Below are 27,103 nucleotides of genomic sequence, written 5' to 3'. Positions count from 1 at the left end.
TTTAGCGTGTCAAGGAGGTGCCATTCGTGGGAGGGGCTGCTTACAGAATGATTACAAATTAATGAACGCTTTCACTGGACTATTCTTTAAACTGAAGATAAAAAACTTGATATGTTTGTCTGGATGGCCGTATGACTAATACGTTTTTCTCTCTTAAGCTTACTGCAAAGTACGGAAGCTTTTCACCAGGCACGTTTCGCTTTATCCATAAAGCACTGTCGGTGATGGTTCTATAGGCATTTTGCATGCACTGTACCCTTCATTTCTCAGCATAGAGAGAGTTCCGCTCCGATCCGGCAGGTGGCGCCAAGGATACAGTAGTTTTCTTGCCTTGCTTGGACGGTGGTATCATAAGCGGAGCCTCGCCAGCGCCACCCGAAATCAACAAGCTAGCAGCCGTGGTGATGGAAAGGAGCCTGATGGAGAGGACCGTATAGCTAGACTGGAAACATGCGCCTGCGGTGCTGAGTGGAAGTTGACAGCTGTCGATACTGAGAGAGCGAAGCGAAACACATGAAGACTAATCCAAACGATATTTTTCTGGTTCCCGTGAAAACTGCGCCTGCAGTGTACGAGAGTGCTGTGTGTCGTCTACACAGGATTGCTCATGGAAGCTTTCAGGCATGGGAGTGTTCAGTTAACAGTCTTTGATATTTGTTATGGATTCCCTGGCGTGCCACAGTGGCTTTGTGTAGTTGTGTGGTAGTTTTGAAACGGTGCGCCTTTGTTTATTATTTACTGAAAGGCGAGAACAGACACACTATCATTAGCACACAATGACCTTGCCTACCTCGTTCTGCCTCATCGTAATTTGTATATGGGGAGGTCTTGGGGCATATTCGTGTAGATACTGTTAAAACATTATTTCCAAAATTACCAAGTTTTGATATTTGTATTACGTTATCTTTCCGGGCTGATGTTTAACGGTACTAAACGCTTCTTATAAGCTTACTGTCTGATGCTATTCATAATGTTGGATGAAGAATGTGCGAGAGACGAAGCAGGCCGTCAATTAGTGAAATAAATTCGCTCACACCAACGTTATGGTGAGCCTTGTTGCAAGTTCTGTGTTATCTAAGTTTTAAGTGTGATATTATTTTATGCATGTTAGATTAAGGTTTTAGTTTTAACTTTTTAAGGTATTCTCTGATTGAGGGTTTCTACTTTGGCTGAACCAGAATTCAATTATGAATTGTCAGATTTTGTAGGTATGTTGAGAACTGATGTAGTTCCACACCTAGCGAACTGCTGGTAATGCTGTTTCTCTCAGTGAACATTTTTGCGTATTATTGTTTTCCATATTATCATTAGTGAAGGCGAACTAGTGAGGTTTAACATTTTAGTAAATGTGTTGACAGTAGTGTTATAAACAAACGATATCACTGTTTTCTTATAACTACACCTTCACAAACCCCCGTCCTCCGCCACCACTTCCACGCCACAGCCTATGTTGCTGCTAAATATCTTCGTGTTTTGATCCCTGCAGTGTTAAAAAGAGTTTTCCTTAAGAATGTGTACACAAGTAATAAGCCAGGAAGAAGTTACACGAATATGAGGAGCAAAAACACACTTTTTAACCTACATCATTCAAGAAGTAAAAAGAAATATGATGCACACATGTGCGTCAAGACCGAAACCCACGTATGTGTGGAGGTACTCACCGATTATGGTGTGCACGCGAACCGACAGCTGAGTCCGAAGGACGATGGAATTCTTGTGGCTGTAACAGAGAGAGAAACAGTTCATTAGACAGGCGGTGTACAACTCTAGCTTCATAATTCTGGAATGATTAAAAGATTGGGCGTAACGTTTTGTTTAAGGAACTATGGTCACGTAGACTGTTCATATAGGTTACCGCCATCACTGTGCGGATCATGCAGTTCCCGTGACAACTGCCGTGAATTTGGAAAGTTTAGCAGACAATTTATGCTTGATGTAGCGGCCAACTGAAGACTGTAATATAAATGTACGAATTTTAAAGTGCATAAGTAAACATACGTTTTCCAGCGGTGTATTACGTAGAGTGAGTGACATTGAAATTCTTTCATGCGACAGTTCGAAACTGTATACAATGAAGCGGCCACGGCATTGTTATAGTGGGAAGAACGGATACTGGTTTGCCGTTCAGTGGGGGAACTGGAGAAAATGCAGAAGTAGATTGCACAACACGTTCTGGCACTCTAGCCAAGTTGCGATGGCTGAATAAGTTGACAACGTTCGCAGAAGAGCTGTGCGCTTTGTGAGATTTATTTAGTTGGCGTAGAAAGATGACAGAGGTTTATAACAGACATTGTAAATGGAGTGAACGTGGTTTCTTTGTATTACGACACGGTATTTCAGTTTGTCAATTTGAACCAAACATATTCCTTTAAGATGTATAAAAACGTAAGTGTTGAGCAGATCAAGTAAAAACAGGTTGCAGCGTAACATATAGCAAAGCGACAAAGATAAAATGTCAGTAACACCAACACCATCCTGTGTGTCAAACCGAGAAATTATCTCGTCAAGCAGTGACAATGATGTAAAAAGAGAACATTCTGGTAATCGAGAATGTCGGCTGTTGTTCATATCGTGTGCTGTCTGCGCGGGAAGTGGAAGGGAGGGCTGCTGATGAAACCGCCGCACTAGCTGCACTTGGCTCAGTAGGGAAGAGTGTTGTACAACTTTGGCACACTTTCTACCTAGAATACAAGTTTAATGAATTTTCTTCTTCCATTTTTAAATTACGGCATTCACTTTTAATACGCTGCAGTCTTTTTCTGAAATTATAAAAATTACTCCGGAAAATTACTTGAAAAAATGTTCGAAGGTATAACATGGCCATGTATCTAGGAACAAAAAATTAGATAGAAATTAAAATGCGTTGCAGTCGAGAAAACCTTATCAATACTGTATTTAATAATTTCTATCTCTGACATCATTACTCTGCTACACATCAATAATCAGTAAGTGAAATCAAATTAAACAGAAGTATTATCGAAAACCAGAGACGAGTTAAAAAACGTTTTGAAATATAAGTTATTGGCAATTAAGACAAATTTCCATTTTCAAGACAGGGAAAGTTGTTAGGATATTTAAGAAACTCTTCATCATCAACAACATCATCATCATAATCAGTGTTCTGCCCTAGGACAGGGCATCACATGTAGCTCTCCATGCAGTTCTGTCACTTGCTGTCCTCTTCGTTTTCCCGTAATAGTTTTCTATCCTTCTATCCTTATACCATCCACCATCTGGTATCTTCTGCGTCCTCCTCTTCGTCCTTCATTCACTGTTCCTTCCACAGCGACCATGAGTTAACAAACTCTTCCCATTCAATGTACAAGCCAATTGCGTTGCCTCTTTCCGATTACGTTTACAGTTTTTCTCTCTTCCCCCACTCTTCTTAACACCACCTCACTTCTCACTTTGTTTGCCCGTTTTATCCCTTCCATCCTCCCCCAAATCCACAACTCAGATGCTTCTATTCTTCTTCCTTCCTCCTTTCTCAGTGTCCGTGTCTCTGCTCTACATCTCCATCTACTTTTACAAACACACTCGGCAAGTCATCGTATGGTGTGTGGCGGAGGATACCCTGTAGCTTTATTACTCATTTCCTTTTCTGTTCCACTCGCAAACAGAGCAAGGGAAAAATGATGTCTATATGCTTCCGTACCAATCCTAATCTATCTAATCTTATCTTCGTGGTCCGTACGCGAACTGTACGTTGGCGGCAGTAGAATCGTTCTGATGTCAGTTTTAGATGCCTTCCAGCATTTCCCATTTGAGTTCACGAAGTATCACCGTAATACTTGCATGTTATTGGAACCTACCGGTAACAAATCTAGCAGCCCGCCTCCGAACTGCTTCGATGTCTTCCTTTAATCAGACCTCGTGCAGATCCGAAACACTCGCAACAGCGTCCTATATGCCGTCTCCTTTGTAGGTGAACAAACCGAAGTCGACCATTCCCTATTACAGTCCTTAAACGCTCATTCCATTTCATATCACAAATCTCACGCGTTCCATGGAGGAAGAGTTGCTCGACTAAAGTGGCCAGCATGTTCTCCAGACATGAACCCTGTCGAACATGCCTGGATAGATTGAAAAGAGCTGTTTATGGACGACGTGACCCACCAACCACTCTGAGGGATCTACGCCGAATTGCCGTAGAGGAGTGGGACAATCTGGACCAACAATGCCTTGATGAATTTGTGGATAGTATTCCACGAAGAATACAGGCATGCATCAATGCAAGACGATTTGCTACTGGGTATTAGAGGTACCGGTGTGTACAGGAATCTGGACCACCACATTTGAAGGTGTCGTGCTATGGTGGCATAACATGCAATGTTTCTTTTTCATGAGCAGTAAAAAGGGCGGATATGATGTTTATGTTGATCTCTATTCCAATTTTCTGTACAGGTTCCGAAACTCTCTGAACCGAGGTGATGCAAAACTTTTTTTGACGTGTGTATTATTCTGAAGATACTGAGTTGCACCTACCAAATCACAAGAACTTTATTTAGAGCTATCTTAAACATTACGTAAAGATGATTAATTTTCTGTTTATTACTTTTTTGGGCCAACACTCCCGCACAGTGGCGACTGTTGTGAAAGAGCACAAGAGCTCTTTGCGTTTTTTTTGGATATTTTTCTTTGAGTGCTATTAAACGAAAAGTTAATCTAAAGTACATGGTACTAAATCTACCATGTTATGCTACATTGTTACTCTTCTAGGCTCCGTGCAGCTTGGCATCAGGATAGCGAGCACAACTGTAATTGCGCACGTTTTAAGGAGCTTTTTCGCATGTGCAACTGGCGTGACGTAATTGCCTTATGGGCCAAATACATATGGATTTGATAAACAACGTGCACGATTCACTGCGTGCACAGCTAGCCTTTACCAATCAACTACAATTTTAAGTCAGTGCCACCAGGTGGTAGCACACTTCAGCAAGTTTTTTCCCCATTCGCTTTGAGTAAATACCGCTAGAAGGCAGCACACTCCTCAGATATGCCAATTTACTCATTATATAGTAAAGCCGCACGGGGTAGCCGCGCGGTCTAAGGGCGCCTTGCCACGGTTCGCGCGGCTCCCCCCGTCGGATGTTCGACTCCTCCCTCGTGCATGGGTGTGTGTATGTTGTTCTTAGCGTAAGTCACTTTAAGTGAGTTTACGTAGTGTGTAAGCCTATGGACTGATGATCGCAGCAGTTTGGTCCCATAAAAACTTACCACCAAAATTTATTTAGTAAAATTAGGTCGGGTATCAGTATGTGTTACAGTTATACAGACAGAAAAACCTATTTCGTGGTATTCTGAATGAGATGTATATTAAGTTTTGGATTTTATCATACTGTAATCCATTTGAGGCGCTGAGAACCATAAAGCACATCATCGTCGGCTGTGACATCTGTTGATGTTATGCCGTGTCAGATTAATCTCTGCTGTAGGCCCACTTAACATTATATATATACACTCCTGGAAATGGAAAAAAGAACACATTGACACCGGTGTGTCAGACCCACCATACTTGCTCCGGACACTGCGAGAGGGCTGTACAAGCAATGATCACACGCACGGCACAGCGGACACACCAGGAACCGCGGTGTTGGCCGTCGAATGGCGCTAGCTGCGCAGCATTTGTGCACCGCCGCCGTCAGTGTCAGCCAGTTTGCCGTGGCATACGGAGCTCCATCGCAGTCTTTAACACTGGTAGCATGCCGCGACAGCGTGGACGTGAACCGTATGTGCAGTTGACGGACTTTGAGCGAGGGCGTATAGTGGGCATGCGGGAGGCCGGGTGGACGTACCGCCGAATTGCTCAACACGTGGGGCGTGAGGTCTCCACAGTACATCGATGTTGTCGCCAGTGGTCGGCGGAAGGTGCACGTGCCCGTCGACCTGGGACCGGACCGCAGCGACGCACGGATGCACGCCAAGACCGTAGGATCCTACGCAGTGCCGTAGGGGACCGCACCGCCACTTCCCAGCAAATTAGGGACACTGTTGCTCCTGGGGTATCGGCGAGGACCATTCGCAACCGTCTCGATGAAGCTGGGCTACGGTCCCGCACACCGTTAGGCCGTCTTCCGCTCACGCCCCAACATCGTGCAGCCCGCCTCCAGTGGTGTCGCGACAGGCGTGAATGGAGGGACGAATGGAGACGTGTCGTCTTCAGCGATGAGAGTCGCTTCTGCCTTGGTGCCAATGATGGTCGTATGCGTGTTTGGCGCCGTGCAGGTGAGCGCCACAATCAGGACTGCATACGACCGAGCCACACAGGGCCAACACCCGGCATCATGGTGTGGGGAGCGATCTCCTACACTGGCCGTACACCACTGGTGATCGTCGAGGGGACACTGAATAGTGCACGGTACATCCAAACCGTCATCGAACCCATCGTTCTACCATTCCTAGACCGGCAAGGGAACTTGCTGTTCCAACAGGACAATGCACGTCCGCATGTATCCCGTGCCACCCAACGTGCTCTATAAGGTGTAAGTCAACTACCCTGGCCAGCAAGATCTCCGGATCTGTCCCCCATTGAGCATGTTTGGGACTGGATGAAGCGTCGTCTCACGCGGTCTGCACGTCCAGCACGAACGCTGGTCCAACTGAGGCGCCAGGTAGAAATGGCATGGCAAGCCGTTCCACAGGACTACATCCAGCATCTCTACGATCGTCTCCATGGGAGAATAGCAGCCTGCATTGCTGCGAAAGGTGGATATACACTGTACTAGTGCCGACATTGTGCATGCTCTGTTGCCTGTGTCTATGTGCCTGTGGTTCTGTCAGTGTGATCATGTGATGTATCTGACCCCAGGAATGTGTCAATAAAGTTTCCCCTTCCTGGGACAATGAATTCACGGTGTTCTTATTTCAATTTCCAGGAGTGTGTGTATATATATATATATATATATATATATATATATATATATATATATATATTCTAGTCAAGTGACCACGTTGGTAGACAGTAGGCCCTACTACTTGAATTTCATCATTTCCACAAAAGGTAGTTTGCGTTTGGAGTTGGTTTTCTACTGTGCAGGAATCAAATTTCGTGAGCAGTGTCAACATGAAATCAGTTGAATACGTTTTAAGTGCTAACATAAAAAAAATTACCAGGAAAAGTCAACCGCAAAGGAACTAGGGCCTCCCAGACCATTTCCGTTGACTGAGAAAGTGACGACATCAAATACGCGTGACTACAAGTGAACATTTAACAAAGAAGTATATAACAAGCGTAAGTTGTTGTGTGGATGCACTGTGAGAATGTCTGGTTTTTAGCCCAGAAGTTAATTCATTAACTAATATGTGTGTTTAGGAATCTTGTACACTTGTCCGAAAAAATAAAAAAGCACGAAAACTCCTATTTATAGGAGAGCAGTCAAAGGTTAAACATTATTTCAAAATCTTCAAATGTGTGTGAAAACTTATGGGACTTAACTGCTAAGGTCATCAGTCCCTAAGCTTACAAACTACTTAACCTAAATTATCCTGAGGGACAAACAAACACACCCATGCCCGAGGGAGGACTCGAACCTCCGCCGGGATCTGCGGCACAGTACATGACTGCAGCGCCTAAACATTATTTCACTCTTGACCTAAACTCTACTTAAATATTTGCAAAAAAAAACAAAAAAACAAAAAATTTCACAAAAACAAATCATTCTTTTTTCATACAAGTTACGAGTATTATTATTATTATTGGCAGTGGTCGTAGCTGTATAAATATGTTGATTAGCGTAACTGTTATACAGCAGATGCTATTAATTTCACACTCTCACATTTACCTAAATCTAAAAATTTGTGAACATCCAGATTGAATACTCAAGAGCAGCCACTGCTCCCGCATCCCCAGCGTTGCAGTTACAATGCAGCCACTTTGGCAGGATGGAAACGACGAGATAGGACTGTTGTTCATTACTGTGTAAATTGTATTCCAGGAGATTCCGTTGACCCCAATACGTCTCTTTAGTTACACGTTTCCTTTCCCCGACGTGGCCGAGTCAGTAGGTTGGCAAATGATTAGTCTTGGCGGACCGAGGAGGTTGTGAATGAGAACAGGACACGTTTCACTCCCGTCAAGCAGTTCGTGCCCAGCTTGGGCCGAATAGATAGTTTTTGTATTCCAGTTCCAGATACGCCACGTTATTCCAGCCAATTCGTGCTGCCATTGCGCGTACGTAGCGCTCACCGCTCGGCGCGGCGTTAACACCGTCTCTAGCACAATCGGTAGCGAAACCAGTGACGGGTAAAATGCGCGGTCCAGAACGGGGTCCTTACTTTCACACGCTGCCTTTGAGAGAGCGCGTGGGTGGTCAGAACGAGGTTGCCTACTGGTCCCTGCTGACTCGCGCACGCATCCCGCGACCCGGTCACTCCGATACAACCACAGGCAAGCCATGGCGCAGTTCCCTTCTCTCCCTCTCTACGCTTCGCTCTGCGTTCTCTCCCCGTCGTACGTCTCGCTTTGCTCCTTTTACAATGCAGCACACCGTTTCCGACTCCTGCTGAAATAATGATCATGTAAGGACAGTCGTTGTTTTAGGTGCACACTATATTTATTACGTCATATTGTCCTCGTCGAAATCTTTGCCCTTACTTGTCGTCCCAGCGATTTCTCCCGGTTCTTATATACATTCGCTGACAATCGAAACATTGATACACGCAGTAATTTTGTTAACTACAGCCACAAAGTTGTTCAAAATTACAGAAAATTTATCAGTCGGTGGTTACAACTGAAATACGTGATATAGGGTACAAGGTCAAGTGCATATTTGTCGCTTTCATGGAAACATAAATGAAATGATTCAAATAAACAACGCTGATTATTTTGTTAATTACACAAAAATTGCTTCAATCCAAATATTCCTAACATGTTTCTACATAGTTTCATATATACGTACATTATTTTTTGGTGCGAACAGAATTTCACTAAATAATACAGTAGCCCAAATCATCGCTTTGTTTACATGATCAATGAGATTTCGTTTTACGTGTTGCAGTAGTAAATACGTAATTAGTTGACAAACTGCCTATTGGCTTCTGTCTCGGGTACTTCGGCCGACGTTCATCTAATGATTTTTCTGACGTTTCGCCAGCACGAGTGGCTGGCATTGTCAAAGCTTCACCCTCCATTGCCGGTGGTGAACTGGAGCCGAGCACGCGGGCGCAGACTATATGTACCTGGCGCGCCAACGTCCGAGGGCTTCTCCGCGTTGTTCAAAATTACAGAAAATTTATCAGTCGGTGGTTACAACTGAAATACGTGATATAGGGTACAAGGTCAAGTGCATATTTGTCGCTTTCATGGAAACATAAATGAAATGATTCAAATAAACAACCTGGCGCGCCAGGTACACATAGTCTGCGCCCGCGAGCTCGGCTCCAGTTCACCACCGGCAATGGAGGGTGAAGCTTTGACAATGCCAGCCACTCGTGCTGGCGAAACGTCAGAAAAATCATTAGATGAACGTCGGCCGAAGAACCCGAGACAGAAGCCAATAGGCAGTTTGTCAACAAGTGGCCACGAAAGCCTTAACAATTACGTAATTAGTTGTTGATATAATTATCAACTGCATAGTAAACTAACAGTATAGTAATCAGAGTTGTCACAGGTTTCAAATATTGTAAAAACAGTATTTTGGTCTCTCTTTCATTATTTGATTGTTCGTAACTGAAAAGTTCCACTTGTGACTAAACGAACTGTTTATACATTGAAGCGCCAAAGAAACTGGTACAGGCATGCGTATTCAAATACAGATATATGTAAACAACCAGAATACGGCGCTGCGGTCGGCAACACCAAAAACTCTCCGGTGCAGTTGTTAGATCGGTTACTGCAGTTACAATGGCAGGTTATCAAGATTTAAGTGAGTTAGAATGTGATGTTACAGTCGGCGCACCAGCGCTGCGACACAGCATCTCCGAAGTAGCGATGAAGTGGGGATTTTCCCGTACGACCATTTCCCGAGTGTACCGTGAATATCAGGAATCCGGTAAGACACCAAATATCTGACATCGCTGCGACCATAAAAAGATCCTGCCGAACAGGATCAATGATGACTGAAGAGAATCGTTCAACGTGACAGAAGTGCAACCATTCTGCGAATTACTGCAGATTTCTATGCTGGACCATCAACAAGTGTCAGTGTGCGAACCATTCAACGAAATATCACCGACATGGGCTTTCGCAGCCGAAGGCCCACTTGTGTACCCTTGATGACTGCACAACACAAAGCTTTACGCCTCGCCTGGGCCCGTCAACACCGACACTGGACTACGATGACTGGAAACACGTTGCCTGGTCGGACGAGTCTCGTTTCAAATTGTATCGAGCGGATGGACGTGTACGGTTATGGAGACACCCTCATGAATCTATGGACCCTGCATGACAGCAGGGGATTGTTCAAGCTGGTGGAGGCTCTGTAATGGTGTAGGGCGTGTGCAGTTGGTCCCCGTCTAGATACGATTCGACTGGTGACACGTACGTAAGCATCCTGTCTGATCACCTGCATCCACTCATGTCCATTGTGCATTCCGACGAACTTGGGCCACTCCAGCAGGAAAATGCGACACCCCACACGTACAGAATTGCTACAGAGTGGCTCCAGGACACTCTTCTGAGTTTAAACACTTGCGCTGACCACCCAACTCCCCAGACATGAACATCATTGAGCATATCTGGAATGCCTTGCAAGGTGCTATTCGGAAGAGACCTCTACCTCCTCGTACTCTTACAGATTTATGGACAGCCCTTCAGGATTCATTGTGCGAATTCCCTCTAGCACTGCTTCAGACATTAGTCGAGTCTATGCCACGTCATGTTGCGGCACTTCTGCACGCTTGCGGGGCCCTACGCGATATTAGGCAGGTTTACCAGTTTCTTTGGCTCTTCAGTGTATATCTTCCAAGCATCTGTCCGTCTTATCCTTGGTTTTCCATGGAAAAATGTATTCACTCTGCTACCTTGTCAAACAGACCTGTTTTGTCTTAGGCTATCAAGCAAGCAAGCGGCACCGCAGTAGGAAGTATATTGATTTTTATCTGGATACACGTTGTACATTATCTGAACAAAACTGTCTGGTATATACAATGTCTAGTCACATTAATGTGACCACCTGTCAAAAGCCAGAATAACCACCTTTTGCAGAAAGAGAGTCAATGACGTTCTGGAAGGTGCCGCTGGGATGTGGTGTGTTACCGACACCGGTGCCGTGCTATCTGCGCCAGATTTCTCAGTTGAGGATCCATGGCACATTACAGCCCACATATTCTCAATTGGTATTAAATCCGTGGAGTTTGTTGGGTGGGGGAGTATCGTAAGGCCACCCTGTTGCTTTTCGAATGACACACACACACACACGGCGAGCTGTGTGATGCGTCGCATTGTGCTGATGGTGGGTCCCCAAGGATAGATGCATACGTGTGTTGATCCATCGTGCCTTCGAGAATGACGTGAGCACCCAGGGAAGGCCACAAGAACATTCCCCAGACACTATTCTCCCTCCTCCCGCTTGGATCCTTCCGCCCATTGTTGCAGGGTGTTTGCTTTCAGACGCTTCACGTCCTACGCACCACAGGCCATCTGCCATCGCCCCACATATATTGCTTTATGACTTGGTGGACTCTCTTGTTGATATGAAAAGTCATCGTCTCCGAACTATTTTCCTACTCTACGCTTTACACAGTGCTGTAAAATGTATTCATTAACTTCCGCTGAGCGTTTTCGTAGCCGCAATAAAATAACCACACGCTAATCACGATAAACACTGCCATACTGTAACACCATTACTTTTCGTACATCACTGTTGGGACTACACATGACGCCAGTTATCTTCTCCAAGCTTTCGGCAAATCCAAACCTCCATCGGATTGCCACAGGGTATGGCGTGATCCATCACTCCACGTCACTCGCTTTCAGTCATCCACTGTCCAGTGGCATCGATCTTTACACCACCCCGAGTTTAGCTTAGCACTGACTTCAGAAATGTGTAGCCTACGAGGAGCTGCTCGACCACTGTATCCCATTATTTTTAAATCCTTATGCAGAGTCATCGCGCTAGTTGAGCCGCTGTTGCACCCTGGCACTCCCACGTGGGTCCTTTCGCTGATTTCGTCCAATTTTTTACAACCACCCTCTGCAATGCTCGACGTTCCCCGCCCGTCTTCCTTGTCTCGGTTCAGTTGTGGTTCCTCCTTCGCGACAGCTAGTGCTCGATTCCGCATTACATGCGTGTGTCCCGATACTTTTGATCCAATAGAAAAGCTTGATAATTTTCGAACTTGGTGCCTCATTGAGTAATAGCCAGTTTTTCACGACACAGGAACAAGCAAGCAATCCTCTGCAAAGTATAGCTGGGCAGCGGACCTATTGTATGAGCGTTGAGACGCTAGATACAGAAGGCAGTTGACGTACGTCAGATGGGTGAGTGAGGCGCCTCTAGCAGCAGCACAGCACACCACAGCCCGCCTCGGCTATAACAGCGACAGCCACTTTAGTGTCTCGGCGCGGAGCGGAACTCCCGGTAACCGGAGCCATGGTGTCGCGAGGCGAGCACAAAGTGCGGCTAGTAGCCGGAGCTGCCGACTCTGTCACACGCCGGTGGCGGTGCCGGCGCGAACCCGAGACTACGCCTCGGCTCGCCTTCCACACCCGCCGCCTACTTGCGGCTGCCTCGGTGTAGCTATCACACAGTGACAACTCGAAAGGCCAGCGCTTTCCGGAGTCTGCACTGCCTGCAGCAATACTAGTGACACGAAAGATATGAACTCAATCTTCAGGGATAAATCTCTTGTGGGTATATTTTTCCCAAGACCACGAAGGCCTCATGTACTGATGGGTGGCGAAAGTCGAGCACTGCAGACGATGGTTGTAAAAGATTGGATGAAATCAGAGGAAGGAACGCATGTGAGTTCCAGGGTGCAATAGCGCTTCAACTATTGCAGAATATATATACTGACGAGCCAGAGAAACTGATACACCTCCCTAATATCGTGTAGTCCCCCCTAGCACGCAGAAGTGCCACAAAACGACGTGGCATGGACTCGACTAGTGTATGAATTAGTGCTGGAGGGAACTGACACCATGAATCCTGCAGAGCTGTCCATAAATCTATAAGAGTACAAGCGGGTGGAGATCTCTTCTGAACAGCACGTTGCAAGGCATTCCGGATATCTTCGTGCCGGGGAGTTTGGTGGCCAGCAGAAGTGTTTAAACTCAGAAGAGAGTTCCTGAGCCACTCTTTAGGAATTTTGGACGTGTGGGGTGTCGCATTGTCCTGCTGGAATTGCCTAAGGCCATCGGAATGCTGGTGCTCATACAGGGTTCTTACGTACGTGTCACCAGTCAGAGTCGTATCTAGACGTATCAGAAATCCATCATCACTCCAACTGCACACGCCCCACACCATTACAGAGCCTCCATCAGCTTGAACAGTCCCCTGCTGACATACAGGGTCCATGGATTCATGAGGTTGTCTCCATTCCCGTACACGTCCATTTGAAACGAGACTCGTCCGACAAGGCAACAAGTTTCCAGTCATTAACAATAAAATGTCGGTGTTGATGGGCTGAGGCGAGGAGTAAAGCTTTTTGTCGTGCAGTCATCAAGGGTACACGAGGGACGTTCGACTCCGAAAGTCCATATCGATGATGTTACGTTGAATGTTTCGCACGCTGACACTTGTTGATGGCGCAGCATAGAGATCAGCAGCAATTTGCAGAAATGTTGCACTTCTGTCACGTTGAACGATTCTCCTCAGTCGTCGTTGGTCCCGTTCTTGCAGGCTTTTTTCCGGCCGCAGCGATGTCGGAGATTTGATGTTTTTCCGGATTTCTGATACTCACGGTACACGCCAGTTTCTTTGGCGCTTGAGCGTACACATAATGACAGGTTCGCCAATGCACTGCCCTTTCATACCATGTATACCACATACTACCACCATCTGCACATGTGCATATCGCCAAAGATGGCGGTATTACCCCGTACACAAGGTATGAAAGGGCGGTGCATTAGCGAAGCTGTCATTTGTACTCAGGTGATAGATGTGAAAAGGTTTCTGACGTGATATGGTCGCCCGACGGGAATTAACGAACTTTGTACGCGTAATGCTACTTGGAACAAGACGCATGGAACATTCCACTTCAGAATTCGTTTTGGAATTCAATATTCCGATATTCATAGTGTCAAGAGTGTGCCGCGATTACCTAATCTGAGGCATTACTTCTCAGCACGAACAACGCAGTGGCAGACAGCCTTCGCTTAACGACCGAGAGCAGCGGCGTTTACGTAGAGTTGTCAGTGCTAACAGACAAGCAACACTGCGTGAACCAACAGCAGAAATCAATGTGAGACTACAACGAACATATCTGTTAGGGTAGTGCGGCGAAATTTAGCGTTAATGGGCTATGGCAGCAGACGATCGACGCGAGTGCCGTTGCTAAAAGCACAACATCGCCTGCAGCGCCTCTCCTGGGTTCGTGACCGTATCGATTGAATCCTAGGCGACTAGAAAACTGTGGCCTGGTCAGATGAGTCCCGATTTCAGTTGGTATGAGCCAATGGTAGGGTTCGAGCATGGAGCAGACCCTACGAAGTCATGGACCCAAGTTATCAACAAGATACTGTGCTAGCCGGTGGTGGCTCCATAATGGTGTGAACTGTGTTTACATGCAAGGGACTAGGTAGGTCCTCTGGTTCCACTGAAACGATCAACGAATGGAAGTGGTTATGTGCGGCCAGTTGGAAACCACTCAGCAATGGAATTTTTGTGGATAACAATGTGCCATGTCAACAGCCTACAATTGTTCGTAACTGGTCTCAAGAACACTCTGGACAACTCGGGCGAATGGTTTGGCTACCCAAATTGGCCAGCATGAATTCCATCAAATATTTATAGAACATAATCGAGGGGTCAGTTCGTGCACAAAATCTTGCACCGGCAACACCTTCGCAATTATGGACGGCTACAGAGCCAGCATGGCTCAGTATTTTAGAAAGGGGCTTCCAACGACTTTTTCAGCAGTCCATGCCACGCCGAGTTGCTGCACTACGCCGGGCAAAAGGTGGTCCGACACGATATTAGGAGATATCCCCTCACTTTCATCATCTCAGTGGATACTACCTGAGATACCCTGCGTTTTCCAGGTATTTATTTACAGCTGTGCTTCCACGCTCGTACCATCCAGCGTCTGGCCATTTGATCAATGTTTACGACGTCATATCTTCTGACGTCATATCCCCTGAACTACCTGTCGTACAACGATATAATTCTGCACTTACAGTCAGTGGTTTATGAACATACTGTCTGTAAAATGTGCGGCGAATACAGTAAGTAGTAAAGGAGTAATAATTATAACGTCATGCCCCATGCGATACTATTATTGTACGAACAGCGGAAAAGTAGTAAGCGATAAACATTTTCCATTTATCATTTTGTAGGGGTTGTCAGCGAGAAAATATTTAGTAAATGTTTGTATGTATGTGGAAAGTTTGTTGCAAGTTACTAAGTGCTCTCATTCTCAAATACTGGATGAGTAAAGCCTGGGTAATCACACGTCACAGGCCACCCTTCTTTTTTACCCCCAGCCCCATTTCTTTTATAGGTAATTGGTTCTTACCCCACAGCGATTGTTGTCTGACAGTAGGGCATATATGTGCAAAGTTTGGCCGAAATCAGTCCAGTGATTTAGGAGGGGATTGGTTTGTATAAGGGCTTTCCCACAGAGCTACAGACATCCTCGGAGAACTAGGTGCGACAATACTATTCTGCCTGGTGTCCAAGCTGAGAAACACCCTTAGACTTCAAGAAGAATGTAGCAATTCCAATTACAAATAATGCAGGTGCTGACATTATCGAACTATCAGTTTAATAAGTCCTGGTAGCAAAATAGTAACACGAATTATTTACAGAAGAATGAAAATAGACTGGTTGAATACAACATCTAGGGCTATCAGTTTGGATTCCGGAGAAATGTAGAAACACGGGAGGCAACATTGAATCTACGACTTATCTTAGAAGATAGGTTAACCTCTTCGGTCCTTATGTAGCATATATGCTACATCGAAATTTTATTGTTTTCTAGCCCAGGGAATAAACTAAACTTGCTGTGCCAAATTGTAACATATACTTTACACCATGTGCTTTCACAGCGTCACTTGTTTTCCATCTTCACATGTTCCCAGTAGGTCACAACATATGCTTAAAAAAGGTGCTCACTGTAGTACCAGCAAGTGTTCGAAAAATAAAGGTAATTCTTTTTGTTTTGAGAAATTTTAGTTTAGAATGCGTCTAGACCCTGCTGTAATATGTTAATAGATCCTACACTATCGATTAAGTTTATTGCATCACAACAATACAGTGATGTTTTGTTTTCGATGGAGCGCTAAGATTACACTTGGTTCAAACATCACACACATCCATGCCCGAGGCAGGATTCGATCCTGCGACCGTAGCGGTCGCGCGGTTCCAGACTGAAGCGCCTAGAACCGCTCGGCCACACCGGCCGGCGACTACATTTGGCCCGCATCTATATTTTCACATTCCAGTGACGTTGTTTTCATAACTTTTTGGTGTTTAATATTGAATTTTCCGGATATTGCACATGTTTTAATTATTTTCCGACATAAAAATTATTGACTTTGAACAAAATTATTTACTTTGAACACTGTCTACAATATTTATGAATCACACCAACTTTTTAATTTCAGTATTTCAATCTTATTTTGCCCAAGAAGACTGCATTGAACAACAACATAAACTTTTCATTCATAAAATATAAGCTCAGGACTGAGGAGGTTAAAACCTACGTTTACATTATTTGTAGACTTTAGAGAAAGCTTTGTCAGTTCTGACTGAAATACACTTTGAAACTCTGAAGCTGTCACAGGTAAGATACAGGGAGCGAAAGGTTATTAACAACCTGTACGCAAACCAAACGGGAGTTACGAGTCGAAGGGCATGAAGGGAAGTAGTAGTTGAGAAGAGAGTGAAATAGGGTTGTAGCCTATTCCCGATGTTATTCAATCTGTACTTTAAACAAGCAGTTAAAAAAACAAAACAAACATTTGCAGAAGTAATTAAAGTCCAGGTAGCTGATGACATTGTAAATCTGTCAGAGACAGCAAAACAGTTGGAAGAGCATTTGAATTGAATGAAAGTGTGGTCGTGCGGTAGCGTTCTCGCTTCCCACGCCCGGGTTCCCGGGTTCGATTCCCGGCAGGGTCAGGGATTTTCTCTGCCTCGTGATGGCTGGGTGTTGTGTGCTGTCCTTAGGTTAGTTAGGTTTAAGTAGTTCTAAGTTCTAGGGGACTGATGACCATAGATGTTAAGTCCCATAGTGCTCAGAGCCATTTGAACCAATGAAAGTGTCTTGAAAGGAGAATATAAGACGAATACAACAAAACCAAAAAAGAGTAATGGAATGGAGTCGAATTAAATCAAGCAGTACTAAGGGAACTGGATTAACAAATGAGGGAGTAAAAGAGCCGGCCGGTGTGGCCGTGCGGTTCTAGGCGCTTCAGTGTGGAACGGCGTGACCGCTACGGTCGCAGGTTCGAATCCTGCCTCGGGCATGGATGTGTGTGATGTCCTTAGGTTAGTTAGGTTTAAGTAGTTCTAAGTTCTAGGGGACCGATGACCACAGATGTTAAGTCCCATAGTGCTCAGAGCCATTTCAACCATTTGAAGAGTAAAAGGAGTACGTATGTTTTGCTATTTTGGCAGCAAAACAAACTGATGATGGCCGAAGTAGAGAGGATATAAAATACATACTGGCAAAAGCAAGAAAAGCATTTATGGACAAGAGAAATTTGTTAACATCGAATGTAAATTTAGTATTTAGTATACACTAAATAGAACTGGGAAAAAACGAAATTTGTGGCATAACTTGACTAAAATAAGATATTGGTTCATATGATACATTCCGAGAAATTGTGACGTTCTCATACACCCGATCGTCTGAGAAACAGGGATAGCGTGAGATACTCATACACAGCAACATTCACATCGTTAGTGGAATGCTCATAGCGGTTCTGCTCAGCCAGCAGATTTCAATCTCCCCAGCAGCTGATTTCCAGCAACGGAGCTATTTGTTGAAGGAAAGCTGTTTCCAGTAAATTACACGGTCGCGGTCTTGCCATCTGACGCAACACGCAATTGTCTTTAAAAGTGGTGGAGACGACAACTGCGTAAAATAATGCAAGCTGGTTCGACCTTCGGACTACCACCATTACTAAGGCGAGAGAAACCTTACAAATGGAAAAGATGCGTGACTGGGTTAATGTTTTAGCGACAGCTTTTATATTTAATTAACACAATCAGGTTAAACGACACTCTCTTAGAAAGACGTCGACGATAGCTGTAATGTCTATAATAGTTGTATTGTAATGTGTAAACAAGGTAGCATATTGAAAAAAATAAAACGGTCAGATAAACATCATTCTGAAATTATAAAAAGGCAGCGGCAGCTGGACACTGACAGGGTGGGCATGTAACTGCCTACGTCTGCCTCATGGTAGTACACTATCCGATCAAAAGTATAGGAACAAATATTTTTAACTCACCTGGGGACACTTTCAATGAGATGTCTGAATGTCTGTGGAGGAATAGCCCATTCTTCTCAGGAGCCTAAACCGGAAAAGTTAGTCGTGTCTGACGCTGGGATCTGGGGCGAAGTCGACTTCTAATTCAGTGGCCGTCAAACTGCCGCCCGAATCAAATGTTCGTGCGGCGCGCGGCTCTCAGACATACTTTCTTTTATAATCTGCACTTTAATAAAAATGACAAGTAACTGTTAATCAGAACACAGGGATAAGTTGTGATCTAAATGACAATGACACTAACCAGAACACTAATCGCTTTATCTGACTTAATACACGTAAATCCGGATTATGGCACAAAAACTACGCCACCATCAAGCCTCTGTACTCTACTGTTCAAAACAAGAAAAATATGGTTCGAAAGAACAGGGTGCTGAGAAACATATATTGGAGCCCTACGCCATAGCAGCGAATACCTTACCCTCCTGCTGGTCAAGGCGGCACACCACGATGCGTTCGGCGACTGAAGTCATGGACGGCCGCAATCTGTTATTAATGGCGCGCGCCCGAAAAATGCAAGTACGCGGTCTCGCGTTCGGTTAATTCGGAATGCAGGTACTTCCCTATGAGACTCGGAAACCCCGGTGGATTCCAGTGCGCAGGTGGACCTGTTTGCTGCTCTGCAAAACCAATTCGACTCCGTGCCACGGCTATGCGTAACAGAATATGTCAAATGTTTAGACGGCCGACTCAGGGCAAATAAGTACACCCATGCATCACTCGTTGTGTGTGTGATGCTAGAAGCAGTACCTCAGATGGTTCAGAAGGTGAATGGCACACTAGCAAAGGACACAAGTCTCACTGTTTAGGTGGAGATCTGCAGTTCTTCACTAGCGAAGTTCCAGTACAAGAGTGATCTTCTCTTTCTGCCCGCTTTCCTCTTCAGCTCGGTAGCAAATGCCCATTTACATATTAAACTTCCCCCACTTTAGCACAAGCCAATCACGAGCTGGAACCCGGCATTCGAAGCTCAGAAGCTCCCCATGCTCTGCATACACAGATTTGAACAATCAGAGACTTTAAAGTTAATTGGGAGAAAAGGAAAAAAGATACAGCTTCGCGGCCTCTTTCCCACACATTTACGCCATATCTTTTGCTAACAACATGACCAGGATGGAACCACACCCCTCCATTAAAAGCTAGTTATCTCCCCTGTTGCATCCATTTCAAAGTTTCCAAAGAACAGCCATAAACTCGCTAAAAGCCTCGTGCTTTCACAAATATGTTTTGTAGCAGAGTCTGGACGTCTGGGCCCCAGTGACCTGTCCCACGGAAATTCACAGAATGCTCACAGTTGTCTTGTTGGCTTCCTGCCTGATGAAGGCCCATCCTCTGCTTTACTGCCGGTCTACAACGCGCTGGCCACTGCAGCGGCTACTTCTCAGCGCTAGTCAGTCTACCTGGACGCGGATACCGACCGACTAGCGCCAACCAACGTGTCTGCACAATGAGACCGCAGAACTCTGGCGTCCGGAAATGTTTCCACCCAGGTTTTGGAGAAAAAACGCGCTTCCGTCGGGTCACCGCCGCTGTGCTTTTACTGCAGTTGTTTAAATCGGCACCCTATTCCTTTGAATGCAGTTAAAGCTTACCGTTATTCCTTCCCTAGAGCATGCAAGCAAAAACATTAACTACTGCCCACCATTTCATCATGATGTACAAAGTCAAATCGTAATAAAGATCATCTTCCCTAAGAACATGAAGTGGCATAACACCAAATCCGAAGTAAGAGTGCCCTGCAATCTCTCATACACACATCAAAAAACGTTTAGCATCACCCCGGTTCCCAGAACTCCTGAAGATAGACGTTGACTGTGGATATTGTATCTCAGACACAGTCCCTTTGACTGTTCAGAGATGTCAGTAAACCAGCCCAAAGATGTAAACAACCATGCATGAGCAGTGATTATTAGATGGAGAGGGTCCGACAGCTGATCAGTTCCAGTCATTCCACTAGGAGGGAGGTACTCGGCTGGTGTTGTCTGTAGTTCAACCATGCCTAAACGATCAATACTGCGGTTCGACCACGTCCGCATTGTTACTTCATGCCAGGAAGGGCTCTCAACAAGGATAGTGTCCAGGTGTCTCGGAGCGAACCAAAGCGATGTTGTTCGGGCATGGAGGAGAGGAGGAGATACAGAGAGACCGGAACTGTCGATGACATGCCTCGGTCAGGCCGCCCAAGGGCTGCTACTGCAGTGGATGACTGCTACCTACGGATTATGGCTCACAGTAACCCTGGCAGCAACGCCATCATGTTGAATAACACTTTTAATGTAGCCACAGGAGGTCACGTTACGACTCAAACTGTGAGCAATAGGCTGCATGATGCCCAACTTCAGTCCCGACGTCCATGGCAAGGTCCATCTTTGCAACCACGACACCATGCAGTGCGATACAGATGGGCCCAACAACATGCCGAATTGATGGTTCAAATGGCTCTGAGCACTATGGGACTTAACATCGGAGGTCATCAGTCCCCCAGAACTCAGAACTACTTAAACCTAACTAACCTAAGGACACCACACACATCCATGCCCGAGGCAGGATTCGAACCTGCGCCGTAGCAGTCGCGCGGCTCCAGACTGTAGCGCCTAGAACCAATCGGCCACCCCAGCCGGCATGCCGAATGGACTGCTCAGTATTGGCTTCACATTCTCTTCACCGATGACTGTCCCTGATGTTTTGGGGTGGCATTAAGTGGGGCGGATGTATGCCGCTGGTGGTCATGGAAGGCGCCGTAATGGCTGTCGGATGAGTGAATGTCATGCCAACCGATAGTACAACCATATCGGCAGCATATTAACGAGGCATTCGTCTTCATGGACGATAATTCGCGCCCCCCATCGCGCACATCCTGTGAATGACTTCCTTCAGGATATCGACATCGCTCGACTAGAGTGGCCAGCATGTTCGCCAGACATGAACCCTATCGAACATGCCTGGGATAGATTGAAAAGGGCTGTTTATGGACAACGTGACTCACCAACCATTCTGAGGGACCTATGCCGAATCGCCTTTGAGGGGTGGGACAATCTGGACCAACAGTGCCTTGTGGATAGTATGCCACGACGAATACAGGCATGCATCAATGCAAGAGGACGTGCTGCTGGGTATTAGAGGTACCAGTGTGTACAGAAATCTGGACGACCACCTCCAAAGGTCTTGCTGTATAGTGGTACAACATGCAATGTGTGGTTTTCATGAGCAATAAAAAGGGCGGAAATGATGTTTATGTTGATCTATATTCCAATTTTCTGTACAGGTTCCGAAACTCTCGGACCGATATGATGCAAAACTTGTTTTGATGTGTGTAATATGCATCTAGTGACTAACTGCCGAGTCCAAAAGCGTCCACTAACGGTCAGAGCTTCTTAAATCGTAGTTTTATTGATCAGCAACGAACAAAAATACAGAGACAGTAATTTTTTGAGATGTGCTTGATTTTTATTGAAATTGGTGAATTCAGCCGTGAAGAGTTAACAGCTTATGTCAGGGACGGAGTGGTTACGTAGCGCAGACACTGCGGAACTAATAGAAGAGATGGGGAATATTTTATTGTTTGTTTTCCAATGCTGACAGCTCACACATGTGCACAACTTGAATTGACCAGCTCCTACGGTGCAAATGTCAATCGGAAGTAACATGGTTCGATTCCCCGCTGGGTTAGGGATTTTCTCCGCCCGGGGACTGGTTTGTGCTGTCCTCATCATTTCATCATCATCATCGTCATCATCATCATTCGTGACAGTGGCTGGATTGGATTGTGAAGAAATTGGACTGCGTACTTCACTGTTGGCACTGTACATGATGGCAGGTGACATTCTCCATACATTTGGCAGGCCCAACCAAATCACAGGATTGCCGCAGGGTATAGCGTGATTCATCACACCAAATCACTGGCTTCCAATAATTTATTGTACAGTGGCGTCGCTCTTTACGCCATCTCAAGTGTCCCTTAACACTCAACACATAAATGCGTGAGCTGCTCTAACACTGTAGCCCATTCTTATTAATTTCCTACGCACAGTCATCGTGCTAGCTGGACTGCTGGTAGCACTTTTGGCACTCACCAGTTATTCCTTCTGACAATTTTAAGCGAATTTTTACAACCACACTCCGCAATGCTCGACTTTCTCTGTCCGGCGTGATCCTGGTTTAGCTGTCGTTCTTCCTTTGCGTTTTCACTTCACAATCGCATTACCAACAGTCGACTTGAGCAGCTTTAGAAGAGTTGAAATGTCCATGATGGGTTTGCTACTGAGATGACATCCTATGACTAGTCCACGTTCGAAGTCACTGACCGATCTATTCGCCTGTTACTGTTTCTCAACCGCCAACACAATGCTCCCCACTCACTTCTATACCGGCGGGTTCGCCTCACGAGACACCTAGTGATCAGTTCCGCATTACATAAGGATTCCCAAGTTTCTCCGCGTTCTGTTCACGGACGGAACGTGGGAGGAAGAGCTGCTTGTTGTACGTACTCTGATTTTACCTGCACGATCTCTACGGGACATATGCATAATGGGCTCTAGACTATTCGCGCTTGCCGCCCTGAGAGATGGAGCTTGAAGGTTTATCATGAGATGCACAATCATATTTCTTAGAGTATCTACCAGTTACGCTTATTCTGCAATTCCGTTTTGCACTCTCGGTAGTGAAACAAGTGTATGGCAATTTGCGTTGTAGTAATCCAGTGGATGGGTTGGGTTTGGCGAATACCCGGAGAACGTCACCTGCCGTCATATGCAGTGCCAACAGTGAAATACAGACGATGAGGATGATGTTTGATCCGTGGCGCGTCACCAGCGCCCGTACAAAGTTTCAATTTTTACGCAGTCCAATTTTTCCATAATCCAATCTAGCCACTGTCACGAATGATGATGATGATGATGTTGAAATGATGACAGCAGAAGCACCTGGCCGGGAATCGAACCCGTGACCCGGAGGCAGCAACGCTAGCCACGTGAAGTACGAAGGAGGTCGTATCAACGTATGGGGCTGTTTTTCGTTAGTGTGTGGTCACTTTATTGCACTTAAGGAAGCGCTAAATTCGGAAGATTAAAAATGCATCTGTGAGTCGGACCTGACGTAAGTCCCACACACTTGAGCGTGTGTTCTTATACAACATCTTACACGATGTTTTTTCAGTTGTATGACATCACAAACTCTAAAAAAATGGTTCAAATGGCTCTGAGCACTATGGGACTTCACATCTATGGTCATCAGTCCCCTAGAACTTAGAACTACTGAAACCTAACTAACCTAAGAACATCACACAACACCCAGTCATCACGAGGCAGAGAAAATCCCTGACCCCGCCGGGAATCGAACCCGGGAACCGGGGCGTGGGAAGCGAGAACGCTACCGCACGACCACGAGCTGCGGACCACAAACTCTACTTTTTCATTTATTACTCCTTTAGTCAAAGGCTACCACGCTTTTACGTTTCATGAAACGCGTAGTTAAGCGTTTCCTCACGTCAACAGCTAGTGGCTGTCTTTGCAACAGGTTCATATTATCTCGACATCTAATGAATATTAATGCAATTTTTGCAAGATATAATTTCCTCCTAGATAACTGCATCAAATGCAAAAAGCCTGAGATTAGAACTAATACTAACTGCTAAGCCATTAATATATACAAAATGTAGAGCGGCGGTCCTATCACGCTACCCTCGGGCACACCTTATATTACTTAAGAGTCTGCACAAGACTGTCCACTCATCATAACGTTCGGCTTCCTGCCTATAACGAAATGTTCGAACCAGTCACAAAACCTTGTTACATATTCCACGGGGCAGTATTTTCTTTACAATGTATCGATATCAGAATAGAACCTGACGATCTAGTGCCGAAGTGAATGTCAGGGAGCCGAGAGATCGCGCGATGGAATCCCGGTTGGACCACAGAAATTTTCGTTCTAACTTTAATTTAGCTTTCACCTCTCAATGACGTCATGGTAGCCAGAAGAGACGCATGATTCGGATTCCCGACTGGATAACTGGGGTAGGTTAGGGGCACGCAAGCCACCGAAGTAGTGTCCAATTGGAAGAGTTGCACTTGCTCGATAAACCACACGAAATTATCATAATTACTGAATCAAAAAGCTTTAGAAAGTACGGAGACACTGAATCTAGCTGGTTTCCTCTATCTATGACAACGATCTGTTGTGCGTGAAGAGCGCGAGTTCAGTTTCATTTGATCAATTTTTCGGAACCCGTGCTGATTTCCACAAAATGTTATTTTGTTTTAAGTAGGTCACAATGCTCTTGTATTCTATTACAAATAGATGTGACTTAAGTGAGATAATAATTCTGTGGATCGGTTCTACTTGTTTTTTGTAGATGGAAGTTGACCAATTGCTTTTCATTACTGGCAAATTCTGTTTTCGGAGAAACTAATTATGAACGCTGGTATGGCAGTCCCTTAAATAGTTTCCATTTACCACCGATATGTTTGTAGGTCCATTGTCCACAACTGCTCATCAGGAGTTATTCTGAAATCTTTTAAAATTTGAGACCTAGCATCTATTTTAAGAACTAATCGTGAAACAATCAAACTCACTCTCTGTTTGTTACTGATGATTAAATCACCTCCAGAGCAAAATGTCCATGGTGAAGTAGCTGTCAACCACGTGAAATACGCAACCTGTACTTGTGAGAACATCACGGCGGCTCTTGCGTCGCTGACAGACAGGATCGTATTATCCAGGCGTGGACATCAATCGGGCCACATCAAACAGAAATGTAAACATAGTCTTGTTACTCTGAGAAAAACTTCTCCGACCCCTGGTCTCAACTGGCTGAAATAGCTTGTTACACGCTGTTTCATCACAAACTGAGATTCTGAGAGCCATGGGTGTAACCCAAGGTAAGGGCTGTTCCATGCACGACGCAATGCAGTACGCGGGCACTATTACTGGAAAGGATTACATAACCTAGAAAAAAGTGTCTAAATTCCGAAGAAACTAATTCGTTACCTTCGTAGTTCATTTAACTTCCTGTGGGTATTTCGAAAGGAAAACGTGGTTACCTGCATCTCTAAATGTTCAAAAGCAGGTAACGTTGAGAGCATCGGAAATGGCTCAGCGACGGCTTGTTACCGTGTAATATAATCTGAAGTATGAGCGGCGCATTTTCGAATTGTTTGAGATGCACACATCACAGGGCGTCCTTATTTTTCATTCCTTACTTCTTATTCCAACTTCTGAAAGGAGAATGTCAGGCTCTATGAGGTTGGTTCAAATGGCTCTGAGCACTATAGGACTTAACTTCTGATGTCATCAGTCCCCTAGAACTTAGAACTACTTAAACCTAACTAACCTAAGGACATCACACACATCCATGCCCGAGGCAGGATTCGAACCTGCGACAGTAGCGGTCGCGCGGTTCCAGACTGTAGCGCCTAGAACCGCTCGGCCACTCCGGCTGGCTGCGCTATGAGGTGTTACACTCCCGTTTCCTTCCGGAGCAAAACGCGACATGCTATACAATTCCATTTTGAAGTCGTTTTGTAAGTCGTTACTCATTTCTGTGTACAAGCTAGCCCGTAAAAACCATCCAAGAATTATTACGGCTCGTGTTACAGAACTGGAAGTGATGTTTGCACGAGTCATGAGTCTCTTATTCTCGTTGGCCAATTTATTTTATACGCTGCGGCAAACGACATGGGATGTTGGTGCAAGCAGTGTGAAACGGCTTTTATTGCACAACATAAACTGGCCCCCGTATTTACGACAAGCCGGAGTAGCAAGAAAAGACAAGAGAGAAGCAGGAGAGGGCGTAGCGCAGTGTTTAGCAAACAGCGCGTTACACGTGGCCGGCGTCAACGCCGACAAACATCTGGCCGCCAGCCCGCGGCTCCATTCGTTAACAGCTTTCTGATGTTATCCGCACTGCGCAGCAGCGACGAGTTCCGTTCCAAACATAACACGTTCCTTCGTTTGATAGTTTTGTGGTCGCTACAGAAATACGTTCCTATTGGCTTCATCTCTTATCGCTTCTTTCACTTTTGAATATCATTTGATACAGTGGAAACTCGATTAACCGTCATCTTCGGGACCGTGGTCGTGACGGTTGAGCGAATAGACGGATAACAAAAACACTGTATTCCTCCAAAACATAATCTCAATCCAAAAAAATGGTTCAAATGGCTCTGAGCACTATGGGACTTAACATCTATGGTCATCAGTCCCCTAGAACTTAGAACTACTTAAACCTAACTAACCTAAGGACATCACACAACACCCAGCCATCACGAGGCAGAGAAAATCCCTGACCCCTCCGGGAATCGAACCCGGGAACCCGGGCGTAGCAAGCGAGAACGCTACCGCACGGCCACGAGCTGCGGGCTAACCTCAATCAATTGTTTTATGTATAGACACATATCACTCTCACAGTAATATAATAATATTTCGGAGCGAAAACAAATTAAACACGATTGTATAGCAAATAAAACTATTTATTACATGATAAAAAAATCCGTACAGTAGCTACAAAAGTTGCAA

General features: G+C 45.3%; 1 protein-coding gene across 5 annotated transcripts in view; it reads right to left on the bottom strand.

Annotated features, from left to right (window-relative positions):
• Nucleotides 1-27,103, bottom strand: part of LOC126481662 (FH1/FH2 domain-containing protein 3) — a 650,693-nt gene that overhangs the window by 167,009 nt on the left and 456,581 nt on the right. For all 5 annotated transcript variants that reach the window (XM_050105589.1, XM_050105590.1, XM_050105587.1 and 2 more), the window contains one exon: nt 1,662-1,720. In XM_050105589.1, coding sequence (XP_049961546.1) covers nt 1,662-1,720 — 59 coding nt within the window. The remainder of the gene's footprint in view (nt 1-1,661; nt 1,721-27,103) is intronic.

Source organism: Schistocerca serialis, chromosome 5 (genome assembly GCF_023864345.2).
Source record: "Schistocerca serialis cubense isolate TAMUIC-IGC-003099 chromosome 5, iqSchSeri2.2, whole genome shotgun sequence".
NCBI classification, from domain to species: Eukaryota; Metazoa; Arthropoda; class Insecta; order Orthoptera; family Acrididae; genus Schistocerca; species Schistocerca serialis.
This window is presented reverse-complemented; position numbering and strand designations above follow the sequence as displayed.